A 20574-nucleotide genomic window follows, 5' to 3' on the forward strand; every position below is an offset into this window, starting at 1 on the left:
AAATAATTGTATACTTTTTTATACACTCAAATAACAAATTACAATTGCGCTTCTCAAACTTCCAATTTCATTATAAAATATAAAACTAATGTATACATTTCTCAACCAATATAGTCTTTTTCTAGTCTATATTTTGAATGTATTTTATAAATATATGAGTGTAAAATTAAATTTTTATTTAAATAAATGTAACAACGCAAAATTGCTTAAGCAAATTGTATAAATGAAAATATAATTGTAAATTGATGTGACTTCTTCATTCATGGAATATATATATATATATATATATATATATATATATATATATATATATATATATATATATATATATATATATATAAAATAAATTACACGTTTTGTAAATTTCTAGCAATGGCTTTATTTCATTTTTGGTATTAAAAAGTAACTCTGCAAAATAAATTTAATTGTTAAAAAAAAACTTGCCTTTTAATTTATTATAAAAATAAACTTTGATAGAGAACTCAAGTCTCAAATACTAAGTTTACTAAAGTCTAAAGTTTACTTCAGCTGAAAATTTCAAAATATTTGTAATAAAAACTTTAAGACAATTTTCGCATGTTGACGCATTACATAAGAAATACGTTAATTTGCGCACGCTTAGTATGATTACGCCTGCCCATTGTAAACATTCACAGAAAAAGTCATATTACGGTTTGTTCGCAGACATCAAGCCGATTATGCTTTCCGATGGAACATAAGTTAATTTATTTCATTTGTTGGACCGACATCGGGCCGATGAAGTAAAACGATGCCGATCTAATGCTGATATACAACATGTCAGCAAGACATCGGGCCGACGTCCATGTGTTATCTGGGTAAGTGTTTTTAATCAGAAAAAATAAAAAAGCATGTTCTTAAGTTTTTTTTCTTGGAAAACGTAACCTTATCTGAGAAAAAAAATAAGTTCGTTTGTAAATATTTTCAAAATAAATATATCATCTCCTTAAGTAGTAAAACGTTTACTACACTGATTGGTGTTACGTATTACTCTACACTGCCTTTTGTTTGAGAATTTCTCGGAATTTCATTTTCCACTAATGGCGCTATAGATCTGTATCACGTGTTTCTTTAAATTTTTCTAATTAAACGTGATTTGCTAAAATATTTTATAGATGCTATCTGAAAGTTTACTGTGTAAAACTTTTTTTTTTTGTCTTATATAGATTCTCAAAACTACTTAAGGAAATTTTAACAGTTGGAAATTTTAATTTCAATACAAGTAATATATTACTTTTTTAGGCCGTGAAGATAGCAATAGCTTTTGCGATTAAAGTTGCAGTAAAAGATGGGTAAACAGAAAAGAGGCAAAAAACAAAACATTAAAGTAAGCAAAAAGCAAAATGAAAAAGAAGGAAAAAATCAAAAAACTGATAATTCTGCAAATAAGTCATCGAATCAAGTAACAATTTCAAATGGCAAGCAGAACATAGAAGAAAAGCAAAACAACAAAGAAGACAAAAACAAAAATGAAAAAGAAGGAAATATTCAAAATTCTTATGATTCTGCAATTAACTCATCGAGCCAAGCAACTGTTACAAATTGTGATGAGAATTTTGAAATTCAAAGGTTTTGCAGTATTTGCAGTAAATCCAGGAAAGGAATTTATTGTTTAAAATGTGGACAAAAACTGACAGAAAAAGAAACTGAAGGTATTTCACTATATAGCTTGTACTGAGTAATTTGAAAATATTGAGATAAGCATAAGGATGTACGTTGTATGTATGTATGTATGTATGTATGTATGTATGTATGTATGTATGTATGTATGTATGTATGTATGTATGTATGTATGTATGTATGTATGTATGTATGTATGTATGTATGTATGTATGTATGTATGTGTGTGTGTGTGTGTGTGTGTGTGTGTGTGTGTGTGTGTGTGTGTGTGTGTGTGTATGTATGTATGTATGTATGTATGTATGTATGTATGTATGTATGTATGTATGTATGTATGTATGGATATATGTTTGGATGTATGTATGGATTAGGGCCCTGCAAATCGCTTCGATTCAATTCGATTCGCGAATCAAATGTCGCTTCGATTCGAAAAAAATGATTCGAGTTTTTCGAATCATTTTTTTATTTAAATTACTTTATGTTTTCATAACGGCGCGCCGTTATGAAAACATAGAGTATTTATGTTATCAGAAAATTTACCGGTAGAGTAATTTTGGAAAGTAAACATTTTCTTCATTAAAATTAATTGTCGATTAGGGATTTAAACAGAGCGGAACGCAAATTAATAACACGAAAGTTAGGTTTTATTTTTTGCGTCGTTAATGTTTGACTTCGCTTTCACTAAAGTAATTTTAAATTCGATACTTTTTGTTTGTGCTACATCAAGCTATTTTCGCATCATGCTATAAAAAATGACTTCTAAAAAATTGGCAGTTAAAGAATTCTTTCAAAAAAAAGGAGTGTTCTGGCAATGCAAACAAGAAAATTGTAACAAAAAGTATTCTGTTCAGAAAACTGAAACTTTATCTCATCAATGGAACCGTTTAAAACGTGACCATAAAAAACTACACGTAGAAGCAACAAAAAAGCGCACATCTAGAGCATCCCGCCATCGGAAATTGCGTAAAAGCGTAAATTCCGATGTGAGAAACAGATTATAAAGGTGACTCCGATGTGATACGATGGTGAGGGAATGGTATTACATCGGAGGTGCAATGTACGATGCGGAGAATTTCACACACTCTCCGATATATTTCGAGATTTACGCATCATCGTACGATATTTTCGCGTAATTTCACAATAAATCGTATTTACAGCGTAAACTCGTAATATTGTGGTATTTCCGATCTATTTATCTATAATTACGAGGTTTTCGCAAAATTACAGCAAAGTTTTGTAAGCCACCACAAACCGTCGTAAAATGTCGGAAAATAAAAAGATTAAAACTTTTTTATTTACATTTTATTTACATTTCGCAAACCATCCAAATCCAAATTACTTTTTAAAGTAAATTACTTTCACATGACTTACTTTCAAATTGATTTACATAGACAAAGAAAAAGTAAATAATATTTTTATATTAATTACTTTTACTGGTAATAATAAATTACTTTAGCAAGTAAAAGTTACGCATTTTTAAAATTAACTTTGTGTAAGTATTTATTACGTGTAATATACTATTTTACTACGCTACTTTTTAAAAAATGAATTACTTTTAAATGTAAATATATTTGATAATTTAATCTAAGTTATGTAAAGTAATATTTGTTTAAAAGTAACTTTTTAACATCAAAGTAAGTGAATGTGCTATCCCTAGTAGGTTTGTAGGAACTAAATATAAAAACTTTCATCAAATTACAGCTTTTACAGCTTTACTAGTTTTTTCGTCATTCGGAAATTAATTTCCAATTATTTTCCGACGGAGTGTTTCATTGCGGAGGGAATTTGCGAAAATCTAAATCGGTTTTTTACAGTTAATTTACTCTTTTTATAGATTAAGATCGCAATTTTATCAAATACCTCGTATTATTAGAAATACTTTGTATTTACAGTGAAATCTCGTGATAAATCATCGAATTACATCGTACCTCGAGAAACCTCGAGGTACGATGTAATTCGATTCGATGTTTTTATTTTTCCAAAATTTCTATAAAGGTTTTTCCAATAAATTACCGTACTTTATTTTGACCATCGGTCGCGTATTTTTACGATGGAAAATAATCCAATTACGCACTTTTGCGTAAAAACCGATGCATCGCGATCGTAAATCTCGTACGAGATTCCCGCCGAGTCCGATGGCGGGATCCTCTCCTTGACTTCAGATAATATTTTCCGAGCTACAACCGATACTACTCCTAGTATGCCATGCACACTTAAACTTCTTGGGATTGATTGGCTACTCAACGCCGTTTATGCATGTTCTCAAACTTTTTTGTCTTGTTTGTTCTCGATGATAGCAAACATATTTTTTTTCCGGTCTGCAACATTTCTTTACAAACAATATGATATGTTTTGTTTTAAAAGATATGTTAAGTTTTAAACAATATCTATAAATATTCTTTCTTTTGTTATCTAAACAATATCTATAGATATTCTTTCTTTTGTTATCTATGCACAGCTAACAAGAGAATTTTACATGTTTACATTAATCTATGATAATTTAAAGACCGGAATATTAGTTAAATAGTTTTATGGCATTATAAAATAGGGGTGGTTCATATCACAATAATGTTTAAATTTTGAGCTTAGACTTTTAAATAAACCTTAAGAGGTTTAACTTTAAAAGTCTAACTAGTCGTATGTCAATTTGTGTGTTCTCACACTCATATTAATAAAAACTTTCATATAAAATGGAAAAAACAGATTTTAAACTTGAAATAACTAATTTTTTTCGACCTTCAATATGTTTGCAAACATATGACTGGTTAGAAATTAAACATATAACTTAAAACTTGTTTGAAAAAGTTGTTTTCTCAATTTAATGTTTTATCTTTGTTGAGAGCAGCACCATTTTATACCATTTTATAATATGGTTCATCAACTATAAAGCAAAATTTTGTATCTAAACATGAGTAATTTAAAAAAAAATTCAACTTTGTTTGATTTTAAACAAACTAAAGCGCTAGTAGAAAAAAAAAATTTTTGGGCTAAAAAAATGCAGTGAAACATAACCTTTTTATAAAAACGCAAAATTCGTATATTTTCCAGAACATGCATTAACGGCGTTGAGTAGGCTGTTGTGCTCCAACTTTGTGTGAAATCAGCTATACACAACCAACCAATTCTTGTTACATTAATTACCAAAGGCTCATAAAATAGTAGAATTTTTTCACTCATCATCAGTTGGACAGGCAGCTCTCAAAATGTATCAGATTTCTCAAGGAAAACCTGAGTCAAAGCCTCCAATGGATGTGGAAACGCGCTTTAACAGCACTTCTAACTTATTGGAATGGATTTAAAAAAATCATGGTTCTATAGAAATTGCTCTAGTTGAGTGTTCACAAAAAAAAGAACTCTATGAAAGTGCCACCGACTTGTCAAACTGAAACACAAGTGCAATTATTAACAACAGTCACTCCTATTTTAAATGCAGTATCTGAAGCCACTACTATACTAAGTGCGGAAAAAAGCGTAAGCATTAGTTTAGTTTATCCGTGCATTACAACTTTGAAAAATTATCTTCGCTTAATGGATAAAAGAGTGATAGATAAATTTGTTGACGATTTTATTACGCAGTTGGAAAAGAGGTTTGATTTAAGTGAAGATGTTTTTCTTACCGCTACTTTTTTAGACCCTCGATTTAAATCAGAAATGTTTATTTTGACAGAGATACAAATCGTAAAATCTTATCTAATGACATCTGAAAAAAAACACGATTTAAATATTACTATGATTCCCGCTGGAATTCAACTCAAAGTAGCAAAATTTGTCATCTGAAGTAAATGGAATTTTTGATAAAATGTTTGAGCATATCACTAAAAATCGTACTCTACCAGAGAAAAGAACTTTAGATCAGCAATTAAATTTTGAAACTACTGCATACATCGAAAAGAAAACGTTGGGATGTTCAGATTGTTCTATTCTCTACTGGAAAAACAAACGTAACATTTTCCCTTTATTATCCAAAGTTGCAACTGATTTTCTTGCTGTTCAAGCTGCAAATTGTTCTTCTGAAAGAGTTAACTCTGTGGGAGGAGGACTGATCGACAGTAAACGCAATAGTCCTAGCAAAATGCGGAACGGTTAATTTTGACTAGAAGTAACAAAAAGAGTTTGTTTAAATAACATTTAAATTTTGTAATATTTTGTATAGTATGCATAAAAATAAAGATAAAAAACTTAAATTTCTTTCAACTAGTGATTCGATTCGATTCGCGAATCAAGACCTGCTTCGATTCGAAACTAAAAATCCCGATTCGCAGGGCCCTAGTATGGATGTATGTATGAATGTATGTAAATGCTTGTATGCATGCATAATTATTTTTTTAAGATAAAAGTGTTCCATATTTATCAGAAAAATGTTCAGAGGACAGACAATTTATTAATGAAGAGGTATAAGTTTTTCAGTTTATGTTTGACTCTTGATTTTTATGTGAAAATTAATGCAAAGTTGCAATGTTTAACTAACATTAAATGTAAGTCAGTGTCAAATAATTCTATAGTGTAATGTAAGGCTTCTGAAATGTTGGTTTTGAAATCATTTTCAATCAGGATGAATTTATATTTTTTTCAGCTCATCTATTTTTCATTAAAATTATAAACTCATTTTACTAGTGATTTTTCCCTAGGCATCTTTTGTTCAATTTATTATATTTCATTGTTATAAAACAAAGCAACCCTATATCTTCTAATGTAGATGTAGGGTTGCTTTGTCGTTTAATTATGCAAGCTTGTTAACATTAATAATTAAAAATGAATGTTTTTTTTTTAAAAAACAACTAATAATGCTATACCGGTTGTTTATACAAAATGTGTTACTTATAATTTCTAGATAATTAAAGTAACAAGATTAAAAGCTCCTGGAGTTTTCCTTAACAAACATTTCTTGGTGGGACAAAGTATTTTCTTTTAAATATTGTTTTTAAACATATTGTAAACTTGAGGGAAGTTAAATATCAAACTCAATTCTTTTTTTTTATAGAAAATTTTTTGGGGGGTTGTTTTTTTTTTTTTTATAAAAAATTTTTTACAATATAAATATATAAAAATAAAAAAAAATATCTTGAAAGTTTCTAAAAAAATCAAATATTATATTAAAAAAAAAAAAAGTGCTTGCTTCTCACCTTATACCTTATAATTTGGGAGAAGTTTTTTTACATTGTCATTAAATATTTACATTGTTTTTGCTAGTGGATTCTTCTTTCAGCAACTATTGCTCAGTGTTTTATATTTTGTTAGTGTTTTTTTAGTGTAAATTAAAGTCATTTTTTTGTTGAGTTGTGCTAATTAGCTAATTGCAGCTTTTTTTTTTAACTTTTGTTTCTTTTTTTTTTTTGATTCTTTGAATTAGATAAAATGATTAAACAACAAAAAAAAATATATTGCTAAATGAGATAAAATAAACAAACTGCCAATATTATTAACTAAATCACATTAATCTTATTTGATTATAATTTATCTAATAATTCTTTGCAATCATTGAAATTTGCATGATTTGGATTTGTATTGTTTTTTTTTTTTTTTACACATTTATTGTAGCCCATTAGCTTTTTAAATAATATATATTATTTTCAAAAATCATTTCAAATAATTCTAATGAACAATAAACACACAATATGAAAAAATGAAAATAAGATCTTTTTGCCAACTATAATATGTAAATGTATATAATTAAAAATAAACATTTCAATAAAAACATGATCATTTATGTTTCTTTTTGATTCATTGTTTATCATTTACAGCTTAGTGAAAGTATTAAAATATTTGATCAGAAAAAGTGTGTTAACAAAATTATGAGTCTTAAACTAGATTTTGTACTGATTCTTCTAGGATGTTTTAAATGATGCTTCTGGAAATAATTCTGAAGATTTGGTTGGTAATAATATTGTTTCAACTTATAAAGAAGTTGAAAATAATGAGCACTTTGGTTTACCAGAGAAAAATCTTCCTCAAAATTCAATTGAAAGTAATGAGAACTCTAAGTCAGCTGAAGCAATTACTTTGAAATTAAGTATGAATGAGTGTTCATCTGTTGAAAATACTGACAGCACAAAAAATGAGTTTCCAGATACTTCAGAAAACACGGTAAAAGTAATATTGCTTTTATTTTATTATTTACCATTCATTCTATAGACAAATTTCCTTAAACAATTCACTGGGAGTTTTTATGTAATATTTGTTCAATAATTATAAAAGTTTGTACCTAAATATTTTTTTTGTGGCTTAAAATTCAAAAATGATGAAAAAAACCATATAAAAGCAAAGCTTCTATTCAAAAACTCAAATTTAAAATGATGTTACAGCTTTGTTAAGTTTTTTGATGCCCTCTACAAAAAGAGTTACATCTTAAGATGCCTATTAGATAAGGATCTAAACTTTTTTCTAAAAATCTATACATAACAAACTCCATAATAAAGAAAATCTACATCGGTTTTAAATCTGATTTTTGCATTGAAAGTTTCACAAAAATAACCAAAAAAATAATTAAAAATGATTTTTATCATAAAAAACAAAAGACTCTGAAATCAAGGAACAAATAGACAGCTAGTTTTTGGGCATTGAAAAAGTATGTCAATGGTTGACTATGTTAAAAGTATTATTTCTCAGGAAACAAAAACTGTTCATTACTTTTGAGGTGGGTATGTTGGCCAATATAAAAATTGCTTGTTTATCACAAATATATACAACCATAATTAAGATTTTTTAATGAGATATAATTGGTCCTTCTTCACAACAAGACTTGGTAAATAATTGTGTAATGGTTTTGGTTGGACTGTGAAAAGTCTAACTTTAATTATTAGGCTTCATAGAACAACAAATAACCATATCCTTTTGTGCATCTGAGTTTTTGCCAAAATGAAATTATAGGAATTTGTTTTTACAATATATCTAGAAGTAAAACATAATAATCAGAATTATGAAATGGGGCAAAATACACAACAAGAAAAACAGTACAAAACACTTGCATCTATCACAGCTTCACTCCTTTAATTAATAGAAAAATAGCAAAAAAAATATTTCTGAACAATTGGAATAACTATTTGCATTTCATTTCTAAACATATGAGAATTCTAAAGAATGCCTGGTTTATCTATATGAGCATTGAAATGTTTGTCTTTTTGATATATGATAACAATCAATGGAATACGGCAAGTTGAGGAAATTAAAGTTGAAAATAAAAAATTTCAAATAAGATTCATATATCTATGCTAACCCACAAGGTTATATTATTTGGTCTTCAAGATATGTGTGTTGAGTTCCATCATCAAAGAGATTGAGCACCAAAGTATTACAGGCAGCGGGACAAGCCTTAAACTAGAGAAATAACTTCTTATCAAACTGTTTATAATGATTAATTCTTGTTATATTTAGTGTTAGCACTTTTAATGATTTCTTAATTTTCATGGTTTATCTTTGTAACTTACCTTTTTTTTTGGAGGAGGAGGGGGGGGGGGGCAGTGGCATTTATTTTTTCAAAAAAATCACATTTGAAAAAGAAAACCCTAATAGTTTTTTTGTATTACAAACTTTGTTAGACACAAAAACATTAGAAGAATATTCAGAATATCTTTTGGCACTTGTCCAGGTATCTAAATCTCAGAAACCAAAAAATGAGAAAAAACTTAGTTATATCCTCTCAACATGAAAAAAAAAAAAAGGAAAAAGTCCATAAAAAACCAGAAAGTCATAGAATAAAAGTTTTTTTCTTTTGATTTAAGCAATTGTATTTTAATAACAGGTTATCTTTTTAATTGGTATTTGCTCACTTGATTTAATAATGAACAACATTTTATTTGGTATTCAATCTTTATAATGAAATTGTATACTACTTTTATTATTACCATAGAACTATTTAATTTGTTAGTTTTTTCATTTAACAAGCTGAAACTGAACTTTTTTCATTTAACAAGCTGAAACTGTAAAAGCAAAGTTATATTCTCACTTGTTCTTTTCTTTTAAAAAAAATGTTGGTTTTATAATATAAAAAATAGCGTTACAAATGCATTAATTTGAGCTGCATGCATGTATTGCTTTGATGTGTGTTTTGCTTTGATTTAGGAGAAAAAGCTTGTTTGGACTGATGATTCAGAACTGGATAGCAGCCCTCCAAACCCCAGTTCATCTAAAATCATTTCAAAACCAATTCAAGATGTTCATAATGGTTCTGGTAGAGTATTTGGTAATAGTAGCCCTGTAAACTTGGCTCAAATACCAATATGTGATGAAACAAATGAGGAACCAAAACAAACTTTGTTAGAAAAATCAAAAGAAGTTTGTGAACCTTCTCAAGTAATATTTTCAACTTCCTTTTATTTGTATTTATTAAATATTGGATTTTTTTTCGTCTTTTTTTTTTTGTCATCTCTGATTAGTTTTATTTTAGAGGAACATGTCAAATAAGTTTAGAAATGAACAATTTAAACAGTATATCTAGTTTTTAGTAATGGTTACTGTGGAATATATAAAAGTTTAACAAATAGTTAACAAAAAGTTGCAAGATCATGTTAGAAACTTTTTGTAGTTGTAGACTTCTATGCATGGTTTTTTAAAAATGATTTGCCACTTTTCTTATAACCAAGTATAAAATACTATGTGTTTGGGAGGTATTAGACATTAAAATTAGTTGCAAAAGATGTTCCTTAACTGCTTGTGATGAGGCTGTTATATTGTTAAATATCTGTTGGCATTTGTTTCTCTGGTTTTTATATTTATGCTTTTTAAAATGTTTAATATTGTATTTTAAGTTTCCTACTTAATGCAAGTAAACATGAAAAAAAATTTTAAGGTTTTTTATATTGCATTACTTCATAGAGCAGCTTATCAGATAGAAAAAATGATGTTACGACAGAGAGTCCTAATGCTCTTAGTCAGTTTAAAACTCATTCAGAGAAAGAAAATGACAATTCTTATAAAGATGTTACAAAAAATGGTGGTGCACCCCAAGATCAAAATTTCAACAGAAAATCTGAACAGTATGTTTTTTCTCTCACTAAAATAAAAACCAAACCTTTTAGTTTTTTTGATAGCCAGAATTAATTAGTAGATTCCTGATATCAATAAAGATGGCTTTTACTTATTTTACATGATTTGTAAAAAACCACAGTTTTTTTGTTTTAAATATTGTTAAGATTTTATTAAAAAAAGTTATAATGTAAGCTTATATATGAAAGATAATATACAAGCAATAAAAAAAAAGAGGAAAAGTCCATATTTAGTGAAATTTTTCAAAAGTATTAAACTGGTTTCTTTTTGAAAGTGCTTAGTAATTAATGGACAGGAAAAACTTTACTGTTCATTTTTGCAAGGTTTATATGATATTTACTATTAGAACTCAGGGAATTGAAATCACAAAGAAATAAATAAATGAGCAGCTAAAAAAAAAGGTAGTGCTGAGAGTTAATTAATATGAAGGATTCAATTACTTAATTGTTTTATATGATCACTTGAGTTAAATTATTCAAAAGATTAAATTGTTTGATGCATATTACTTAAACTATTGCCCTTTTTTACATTTGTAAACAGGTTTTTTAAAAAAATGTAACATTTGTTTCTATTTATTGATGTATTTAGATTGATTTAAGCTGTTAATTTAAAAGTTAAGATTTTAAATTACAAATTTAAGTGTTAAATTTTTAGGCTTGACAATCAGTCGGTTGGCCTAGAAGAATCGAACCATCATAAAATTCAAATATGCTTTTATCTCATGGTGCCAAACCATGTTGATCATCTTTGTATTGCATTTGGGGCTGATGCTCTTGGTGGTTGGAAAAACCCTCTTGTTTGTATGAAATTATACAAGTATGAACATAAATTAAAGTACAAATTAAATTATGAACTACATTTACCTTACAGATTACATTATAAATTACATTTACCTTACAAATTACATTATAAATTACATTACAAATTACATTACAAATTGCATCACAAATTACGTTACATTACAAACTACATTACAACATTACAAATTACATTACAAAATATTATTGTATAAAAGCAAAAAACTAATGAAAATCTATTACTAGTTTTCAATTTATCCAAAAGTTGCGCTTTTGGTGAAAAAAGTAGTGCTGATAAAGAAATTTTTATTATCTGAAAAATTACAGTTTTTGATTAGTTTCTGAATTTCATCTTTTGTGTGTGCACAGAAATTGATACAAAAGCTCTTAGTTCTTAACTTTTTTTTCCTATTTCCTTTTTCTTCAATAAATGAATAAAAAAAATTTCAATTCATCTTTTTCATTTCATTTTATATGGTTTTTGTTCAGAGTTACGTAATTTTTTGGCAGTGTGGCTTACTATGTGTAAACCATGCAAGTGGCTATTACTCACTGAAGAAAATTAAAGAATTGGATTTAAAAACTTAGGAAAATTGGCTTATTATTAGCAATATGGCAGAAAAGATTAATAGTTTAACTAGGTGCTCATATTCATGAAGCACAACAGCTTAGTGCTTCTCTGCAAAACAAGTTTTGCCAGAACACTTGGAAGAATAAATCATTATTTTTCATTAAAAAAAAAAAAAAAATTGGACAGAAAAATAGTTACATAACAATTATAAGTAAATATAGATAAATAACTAAAAGATAAAAGATATAGCTTTTAAAAATAAAAAAATGCTAATGCTAATAACTTAATTTTTTTCCTCTAGAATTTTTCCAACTGGGCATATTTACAAAGGTCACTTAATTTGTTCAAAAGAGCATTTCAGGAAGCCTGTTGAGTATAAATACTTAACTTCTCGTGAAAAAGACTATATATGGGAATATCTTCACTATGCTTATCCTTCTACTGCAACTACCAACCGTTTATTAGTGATAAGTAAAAAATTCTTAGATGTTCTTGAAACAGGTAAGTTACATTTGTTAGTGGTTTTGATGAGAAATCAAATTCAGATGTTTTATGTTTTATATGGAACTAATAAATGAAATTGTAAAAAAAGAATCAAAATATTTAAATGATAAATAAGTTAAACTAAGTAAATATAAAAAAAAAAACATTTACTTTTAAAGACTTTAAACTTAGAATTTTTCTCATATTTAATCTTGTCTTGACATTAGAGAAACATTTTTTTCTGTTAAAAAAAACCTTAAAAGTTATTAAAATTTCTGTGACAAATGTGCCAACCCTTATATTTATGTATGTCATACATGTTAAGTTAAATTTTTATGGAGCTCCTTTGAAAGTATAATGGGATCAATGTCTCTATAATTATGTATCAAAATCTATTTTACAATCATACTTTACAGAATCTGCAATTATTCACTATTATAAAATAAGTAAACAAATGTCAAAAAGTAGTGATAAAGTTGTAATAGGAAATCCTAAATCACTATGGATGATCAGACAAAAATAATCAAAAACCAAACTTCAGCTTATCCTTTTTATGTTTTTTCATCAATAGTTAACAGTTCAATCACAAGAAATTCCAAGTTTCAAGTCTATATTGTGTTTAGTTTCAAAGTTGAAAATGGACATAAAAAGTGTGTTTTTCACTGCAAAAACACACTTCATCTCAAATCATTTTTCAATCAATATCATTAAAAACCCCTTGGTCATAAAATGTTTTAAGACAGATTAGCTTTCCAAATAAATATAGTTTTATAGTTTGATGGTAAGGAAAATTAAAAATGATATTGGAAATCTCAATTTCTTTATCAGAAACTTTTTTCATAATATTTTCTTAAACTAAATTTTAACTGTGAAGTTTAATAAAGTTTGAAGTTTAGGGTGTACACTAAAAAGTTCGGAATAAAAATCCTTAAAAATATTTATTCCATCATGTTGCAAAACAATTAAGAGTAAAGTTACTTGATGTCTTCATTTGTGCCATGAATCAATTAGATACTCATCAGTTCAGTTTGAATGAAAAAACAAAAAAGAATTAAATAGCTCTGGGAAAAAGTGATATGGTATTTGAAGAGTCTGTAAATTGCTAAGTAAATGATACCAATAATAACAATATATTGGAAAAGCATATTAAGGTTGTTGATGAAATTGCTGATTTTATTTGTGAGGGTGTTGAAACAGAATAATGTTTAAGCAATTCTTTAAATGTTTTAACTTTGCAACTGTATATTTTGTTAAATTACATTATCTTTTTTTAGTAGTATTGTTTGAAAAAAATTTTTAACAATTGTATAATCAAAGTGAATAAACTTAAAAAAAGATTTTCTAATTACTACTAATTTCTTACAGCATATCCTGTACTAAAGTAAACTTTATTATATATTTTATATCAGATTATCTTCAATATTTTATTCTTCCCAAACATGGTTTTAGCTGTAATCATTTTCAAGATATCGTTTCTTTTAAATTAACAAAAAGTAAAACCCTTTTGAAAAGTTGGTAGTGAAATGTTGAAAAATGTTAATAAACAGTATTTTGATCAAGTAAAACACAAAAAAAAACTCCAAAATTTATAAAAAAAACCCATCAAAATATTTTTGTTTGCTTGCTTGTATGAAAATTCCTTAAGTGCAAATGCTCTTCTTAAATAATCTATATAGCAGCCAAAAAAACAAAAATATTTTTTGCTGATGAACTAAAATTTTGCTTCATAATCAGCTACTAGAGTTGAATTTTGAAAGATTCATTATTTAAAACACATATTGTTATTTCTGTACACTTCAAGTTCATATGTTTTTTTACATTAAAATTTGCATCAAATTGAATATTCTCTATTAAAGTTTGTATCAAATTGAATATTTTCTTTCTAGAATAAATGATTTCATTTTCAGAACTTTTATGAATTGAACACAACTCCTAAACTTATAAAAACCTTTCACCAATACTGGGAGCATAATCTTTTGAGTAGATTGGAGACACCCAGGATCTTTAAAATTGATTAAATTGTCTCCTAGTTTAATAAATATATAGTTTAATATTAAACATCAACATTATCAAATTCAATATAATTAAATAAATTTGGTAATGTTGAAGATTTACTTCTTATTGAAAACAAATGATTGGTCACAATTGACTTTGTGGATTAGCTAATAGGATTTGTGCACAATAACAACAAAAGTGTTGCAATAAATTCATTTAAACAACTTTAACAAATAATTAATTGAAACAACTTTAACAAACAGTTCAATCAAAGCAAATGCCACATGAAACTCTTTTGTAAGAAAAGTCTATTTTTAGATTCTTTTATTGACTGAGTCATTTAACTCCCAAACCACCACTTCTCATCCACAATGAACAATAACTTTAAGAAGTTTTTGAATTGAATTTTTGTTCATCTGCATAAATTATATTCAGTTAAGCAAAAGTTTTTTTTATATGTTGATATTTTGCTTATTTTTACTATCATGTTAAAGACAAAAGTTATAAAAATATTTGATTGCATAACATTGTATGCACTCAAGGTGTTCTTCTATGTTCAACATTTTTTTCATTTTGTTCAAACTGTGTATATAAAGTTTATTTTATCACAAACTAATTTATCATATTTTCATATTTAGATTTAATTTTTCATCAAGTGGATGATATCTTTTTGTATTCAAAAATTGAGGATAACGTGTTATTGTCAGAAGATAAAGAGCAATCATTCATTTCAAGAGGAGTTAATTTCATAAAAAATATTGTTTCTAAGCATGGCAAGCAGTCTGCTGATAAGATTTATTTAACTATTTTTAAGAATTACCTCAGTTTACTTGACCAAGAGTTTTTAAGTCATGACTACAATCTTAACATACCAATGTTTATTAGAGGTTTATACTCTGGCTTTTATGGTGCCTACTCTATGACTAGTAAAATCCTATATTCATGGAGCAAGCTACCAGACAAGCTACCTATCATGGTATATTATTAATATTAGAAGTCTTAATTGCAAACTGCAATAAAATGTATAACTGACTTTAAAACAGGAATATCCTTTTCCATCTTTTGAATTTAAAAAATGTCAGGAAATTGTTTATAAAACAAGACATGGTAATTAAAAGTTAAATGCATTAATCTTATAGCAATTTTTTTAAAAAATAATAAAATTACGTAAAAAGTAGTAAAAATTATTGTTATTATGTTTAAATGATTAATACGTTGGTTTACTTAAAATCCTATGAGTTTTGTATCAGTCTTTTAAATTGATATTTATTATAATTTATTACTTAATTCCAAAACTGAATTTGTTATCACTAGAAATAAAATGATTTAAAATTTTTGATATAAATTTTTTTTAAAATAAGAATTCATAAACCTACTGATAAAATAAATTTAATCAGCAGGTTTTTTGAATTCGTTTTTTTTAAACTTTAAGTAGAAATATTCAAATAACATTAAGGTAAATGAGGTAGTAATTGACCATGTGCCAATAGTTGATCATTAAATAGGAAAATTGTTAAAATAAGCACTACTCTTGTAAAACAGCGGGAAAATACTCTCCTGTCATTTGGCTGTACCCACCTAAACACGGAAAACATTTAGCAGCTTTGAAAAAGGGTGTCTGAACATCAATTTTAATGTGCTTTGCTCTTGACTAATTTTTTAAGTTTTCTTCTGCAGTTTGCTAAGGAAAAGTCACAAATAAGTTTAATTTTAAAAGGTAAGTACGTATTTTTTAATATTAGCTGATTACATTTTGAAATAGGTATGTTTCATACTAATTAAAAGTTATTTATCGTCTGTTTACAGTCTATCTGTAGTTAGTTATGATGGTGAAAAAATATGGTGTACTGAGAATTACTCTAAAACATAAAGTGGAAGGCAAGTCACCCATAGAAAGAAAAATGAGACCTCGAACCATCCTAAGCTATGAAGAGGAAACAATTATTGCTAACTGGGTTCTAAAAATGGCAGAAGCAGGGTTCCCTGTAACTGTAAAACAGCTTAAAGATAGTGTTCAACGGTTGATGACTGACCTTAGGAGAGACAATTCTTTTTTCTGACAATGGTCCTGGGAGGACATGGGTCCAAGAAAATGGCAACATATCAAAACATATAAGCCAAAACTTAACAGTTTTCCTTTGCATCAGTAACACAGGACAATATTTTAGGGTGGTTCAAGGAAGTTGAAGAACATTTAAAAAAAAAAGATTTTTTATAAGTACTGATGGACCCCTCACAGCTCTTTAATTGCAACAAGACCGCCTTTTTTCTTAACCCGAAAGGAACTAAAGTCCTGGCAAGAAAAGGAGATAAGACAATATATCAACAGGTTAATTCAGATGACAAGGAGTGTCTCACTGTACTTATTACTGGCAATGCCAACAGCAGTATTATAACTCCATTGGTGGTCTACAAAAATGAGCGCCTGCCTCCAGAAATAATGCTGAATTTTCCTTTTTTGGGCACTTGGAAAAAGTGATTTCAGTTGGATGCAGATGGAACTTTTTTCGGAATTCTTGGTAAACTTTTTTCATCCTCGGCTTAAAAGAAATAATATAATGCTTCCTGTTATTTTAGTTATTGATGGACATGTTTCCCATTTAAGTCTGCAGACCAAAAGTCAGTTCTGCAACCAAAATGGGATTAATTTGGTGGCTTTATATGCTAATGTTATGCACATTCTACAGCCTATGGATGTTGCAGTGTTTCTCACATTAAAAGAAAATTGGAAGCAACATGTTCATGGGTGGTGCAGCAATCACTTAGATGACCCCATCTTGAAAAAAAAAGATTTTGCTAAATTGCTGAAAGAAGTAGTGGATAAGCATGTTACTCATTCTGTGCTGGCCAACGGTTTCCGCAATTTTGAACTCTATCCCTGGGATCCAACCATACCTTAGGTTGCAGAACATAAAAATGACATTGCTGTGCAGAATGCAATGCAGAATGATGACTTACATTCACGTTCGAAATACTTTAAGCAGGGATTCCAATTCTTGAATGAGATTATGGGGAAAGACTAATTGGAATTATTTGAGCAGTCTACAGCTGATTGGGAAGGTGAGCCTTCTAACAGATCACTTTTCTTGTTGTGGAAGAAAACTGAGTTAGAACTGAAAACAAGAAAGAGCAGCTGAAAGGGAAAGAAAGAGAGAAGAGAAAATTGAAGAAAAAGAGAGGAAAAGAAAAAGAAAAGAAAAGTAAGCAAAAATGAAGAAACAAATGATATGAAGAGCCTGATTCAGGCTCATCAATTTCCATTCCTGAGCTTAGTAAAGGTGAAGATTCTGACTGGTATATAGATTCTTCAGATGAAGATACAATTACTTTGGAAAAGGATGACTTTGTATTTGTGGAGTATGAAGGGAGCCATTTTCCAGGGAAGATAGTGCAAGTTGTGGCTGATGGCTATGAGATAGCCGCAATGGTTAAGAATGGCGTTTCTTCTTAATGGTGGCTAGTAAAGGAAGATAAGCTTGTATATATAAGGGAACAAATATAAAGTTAAATCCGCCATCCAAACTTGTGTTCTTGACGTGGTTCATGCCTCATACCAAATATGAACACTTATTCATCATTTCATTTTTAATGATGTATTTGTGTTGAATTGCTTCAAAAATATTCAAAATGTCTTTGCAATGTTATATTCACTGAAATGAAATAAAAATATTATCACTGCTTTCATTTTTCTTTCATTGAACATATGGTCAACTATTAAAGCAAAGTATGGTCAAATACTGAAAAAAAAATTTTTTATACAGTCGATTACTAACATAAAATCATGCTTAAAAAAAAACAGCTACCAAAACATGAAAAGATAGTACTTTGTAAAATATTGCTTAACAGCATGCTAAAAGATAGTATGGTAAGTTGTTAGAACTATTAAGACTATATAATTGCCAAACAATCTTAAAGGTATGGCAGTCAAGTTGAATTTTTTCTCTTAAGAGGTCAATTATTGGTACATTTACTTTAAACTAGTGTTTAAGTTTAGACAATTGTATAGAAGGGATTAAATATGGTCCTTAAAAATATAAGATAATAAAAATGCTAATCTGCAAAAAAAACCCTTTCCTGATACATTTTAATAAGACTTTAAACTGTTTCCAGTTAAAATTAAGAAGTTGCCGTCTAAAACAGGTTAACTTATACAGTGATATATGATCACTTTTTTCCATATAGAAAAAGTTGTTACAGAGTTAGATAAACAGTAATCTTATGAAAATATTTTTTTTTTATCTTGCCTGATTTTTTTTTAAAAACTTCTTAGCTAATTAAATTTTATAAAACTGTTATTTCAAAATTGAAAGCTTTTAAGTTATTATGTTTAGGAATTGTTTGAAGTTCTAGAAAAGCAACTTAAAGTGTACAAAGATTCAAAGTTACATGACCCTCTCAAATGCTGCTTATCACTGCTTCTCATCTTTTTTGATAACCAAGACTTAGTTCAAGAAGCACCAATAAGTTTTATTTCTTCAGCTTTTGAATTGTTATCAATAGAAAACTCTGATTTGTGCTACAATGATATATCAGAAAGGATTAGGCAGTATTTTCCAAAAGGATATTTAAGGTTTGTTATTTTATTGAGAAACTCATGAGAGTTATTTTGATTTCATTTTGTTCTTAAGTTAAATCAAAACTATCTGTTTCAGTCAAAATAGAAATCCATTTTATGATGTTGTTTGTTGGTTTGTAGAATGGGTCAGCTAATAATCTTGCTTCTTTTTTAAAAAAACCTAATATTCCTTAAAAGCAAGAAACAACATTTAGTATATTATCAATATTCAAAATATTAAATTGGATGAGTTGTTTTAATCATTTAAAAATTATTTTGAAATTAAAAGAAAAAGTTGATTTAGCTTTGATAGAAATATTTTATAAATTTCTTTAATATTTAATTTAATGCTGAGAAAATTTTTCAATATTAACGCTATAAGGCAGACAATATTTTTTCACCTTCCATTAGACTTATGTTTTTAAATGCTTACTTCCACTGTTAAAGTTATTGCTCAAATGTAAACTAATTCCTAAACTTTTAATTTTATTATTATAGTTTTTAATAAAGTAATTTAAAAGTTCTTTTTGATGTACTCAGATAGTGCTTTTTTTCTGGTGTGATTTCGACAATTTCTATCTTTTGTCTACTTATGTGGAGGAAATTTTCACTTAAGAACTGTTGATTCTTGTTCATTGCACTACCAAAATAGCTTCTTTTTGATCAGCATTTAAAAAAGCTCGAATTGGTTCTGGTTCTAGAATTATTGGTTCTGGTTCTATTGCCTGCTAATATGGTTTCTTTTTAAAATTTTAGATGCCATTTAACTCACTTTTGAATAGTCTTTTATAGCTTTTTTTTTACAAAATATGACTATTTTTCAAAAAATAATTTTGCATGGCTGTTTGAAACATTTAATGGTTGTATTTTCAAGTGTAATTTTTGAAAATATTTTTACTCCTGACGTTGTTAGAATACTTTTTCAAGAGGGTATTTTCAAGAGGCCAACAATGTCATCTCTTTCCAGTCTAATGGATGTAAAAAGGTTTTTAAATACCTGTGCAGGCTTGATTATTACTCTTATATGTAAGAAATAGCTGAGGCCATTAATCCAATTAGTTTCTTCATTTTTAATTTACAGAATATTTCTTAAAAACAAGTTTTTGCGCTACTTTTATGGGAATTTATTATCTGAAAAATAATACCCCATTTGATAAGTAGGTTGTTGATAATTATAACGCTTGTGTGAATTAATCTAACCAGACTGTGAGGTTGTTAGTAAAAGAAATGAATTTTTAATGAGTATGTTTTTTTGTGAATAGATTTTGTTCTTTAATTTTTTAGATTCATACAAGCTGCTTTAGGTTCATTGCTGGAAAAGTGGTTTGAAGAGTTCAAATACTCTTCAAATAGCAAAAGTTCAAATGCTCTTCAGAATGTTCATGTTTGGTGTTATGTGTTAGTCATACTTCACATCATTTCTGATGAACCAAAAAGCAACCAAAACGACTTTAATAACAGAAATTGTGGCTAACCAGATTTTTTTGGACCTAGTTACTCTACAATTTTTCAGTAAGTTGATAGTTATCTTTTCTAAAGTCACAAAATTGCAA

The 20574-nt window shown here is 27.7% G+C and overlaps 1 protein-coding gene across 1 annotated transcript in view; it reads left to right on the top strand.

The window, feature by feature from the left end:
* Positions 1-1176: 1176 nt before the first annotated feature.
* Positions 1177-20574, top strand: part of LOC149882723 (E3 ubiquitin-protein ligase rnf213-alpha-like) — an 82263-nt gene continuing 62865 nt past the window's right edge. Inside the window, exons 1-11 of the mRNA XM_090100953.1 lie at positions 1177-1670; positions 5969-6030; positions 6470-6526; positions 7468-7722; positions 9697-9927; positions 10450-10610; positions 11275-11436; positions 12290-12489; positions 15105-15442; positions 18798-19036; positions 20306-20490. Coding sequence (XP_089957079.1) covers positions 1307-1670; positions 5969-6030; positions 6470-6526; positions 7468-7722; positions 9697-9927; positions 10450-10610; positions 11275-11436; positions 12290-12489; positions 15105-15442; positions 18798-19036; positions 20306-20490 — 2254 coding nt within the window. The 5' untranslated portion in view covers positions 1177-1306. The remainder of the gene's footprint in view (positions 1671-5968; positions 6031-6469; positions 6527-7467; positions 7723-9696; positions 9928-10449; positions 10611-11274; positions 11437-12289; positions 12490-15104; positions 15443-18797; positions 19037-20305; positions 20491-20574) is intronic.

This window comes from Hydra viridissima, unplaced genomic scaffold (genome assembly GCF_058129835.1).
Source record: "Hydra viridissima isolate aposymbiotic clone 2 unplaced genomic scaffold, HvirCarnegie_v1 scaffold_10, whole genome shotgun sequence".
Classification (NCBI taxonomy): Eukaryota; Metazoa; Cnidaria; class Hydrozoa; order Anthoathecata; family Hydridae; genus Hydra; species Hydra viridissima.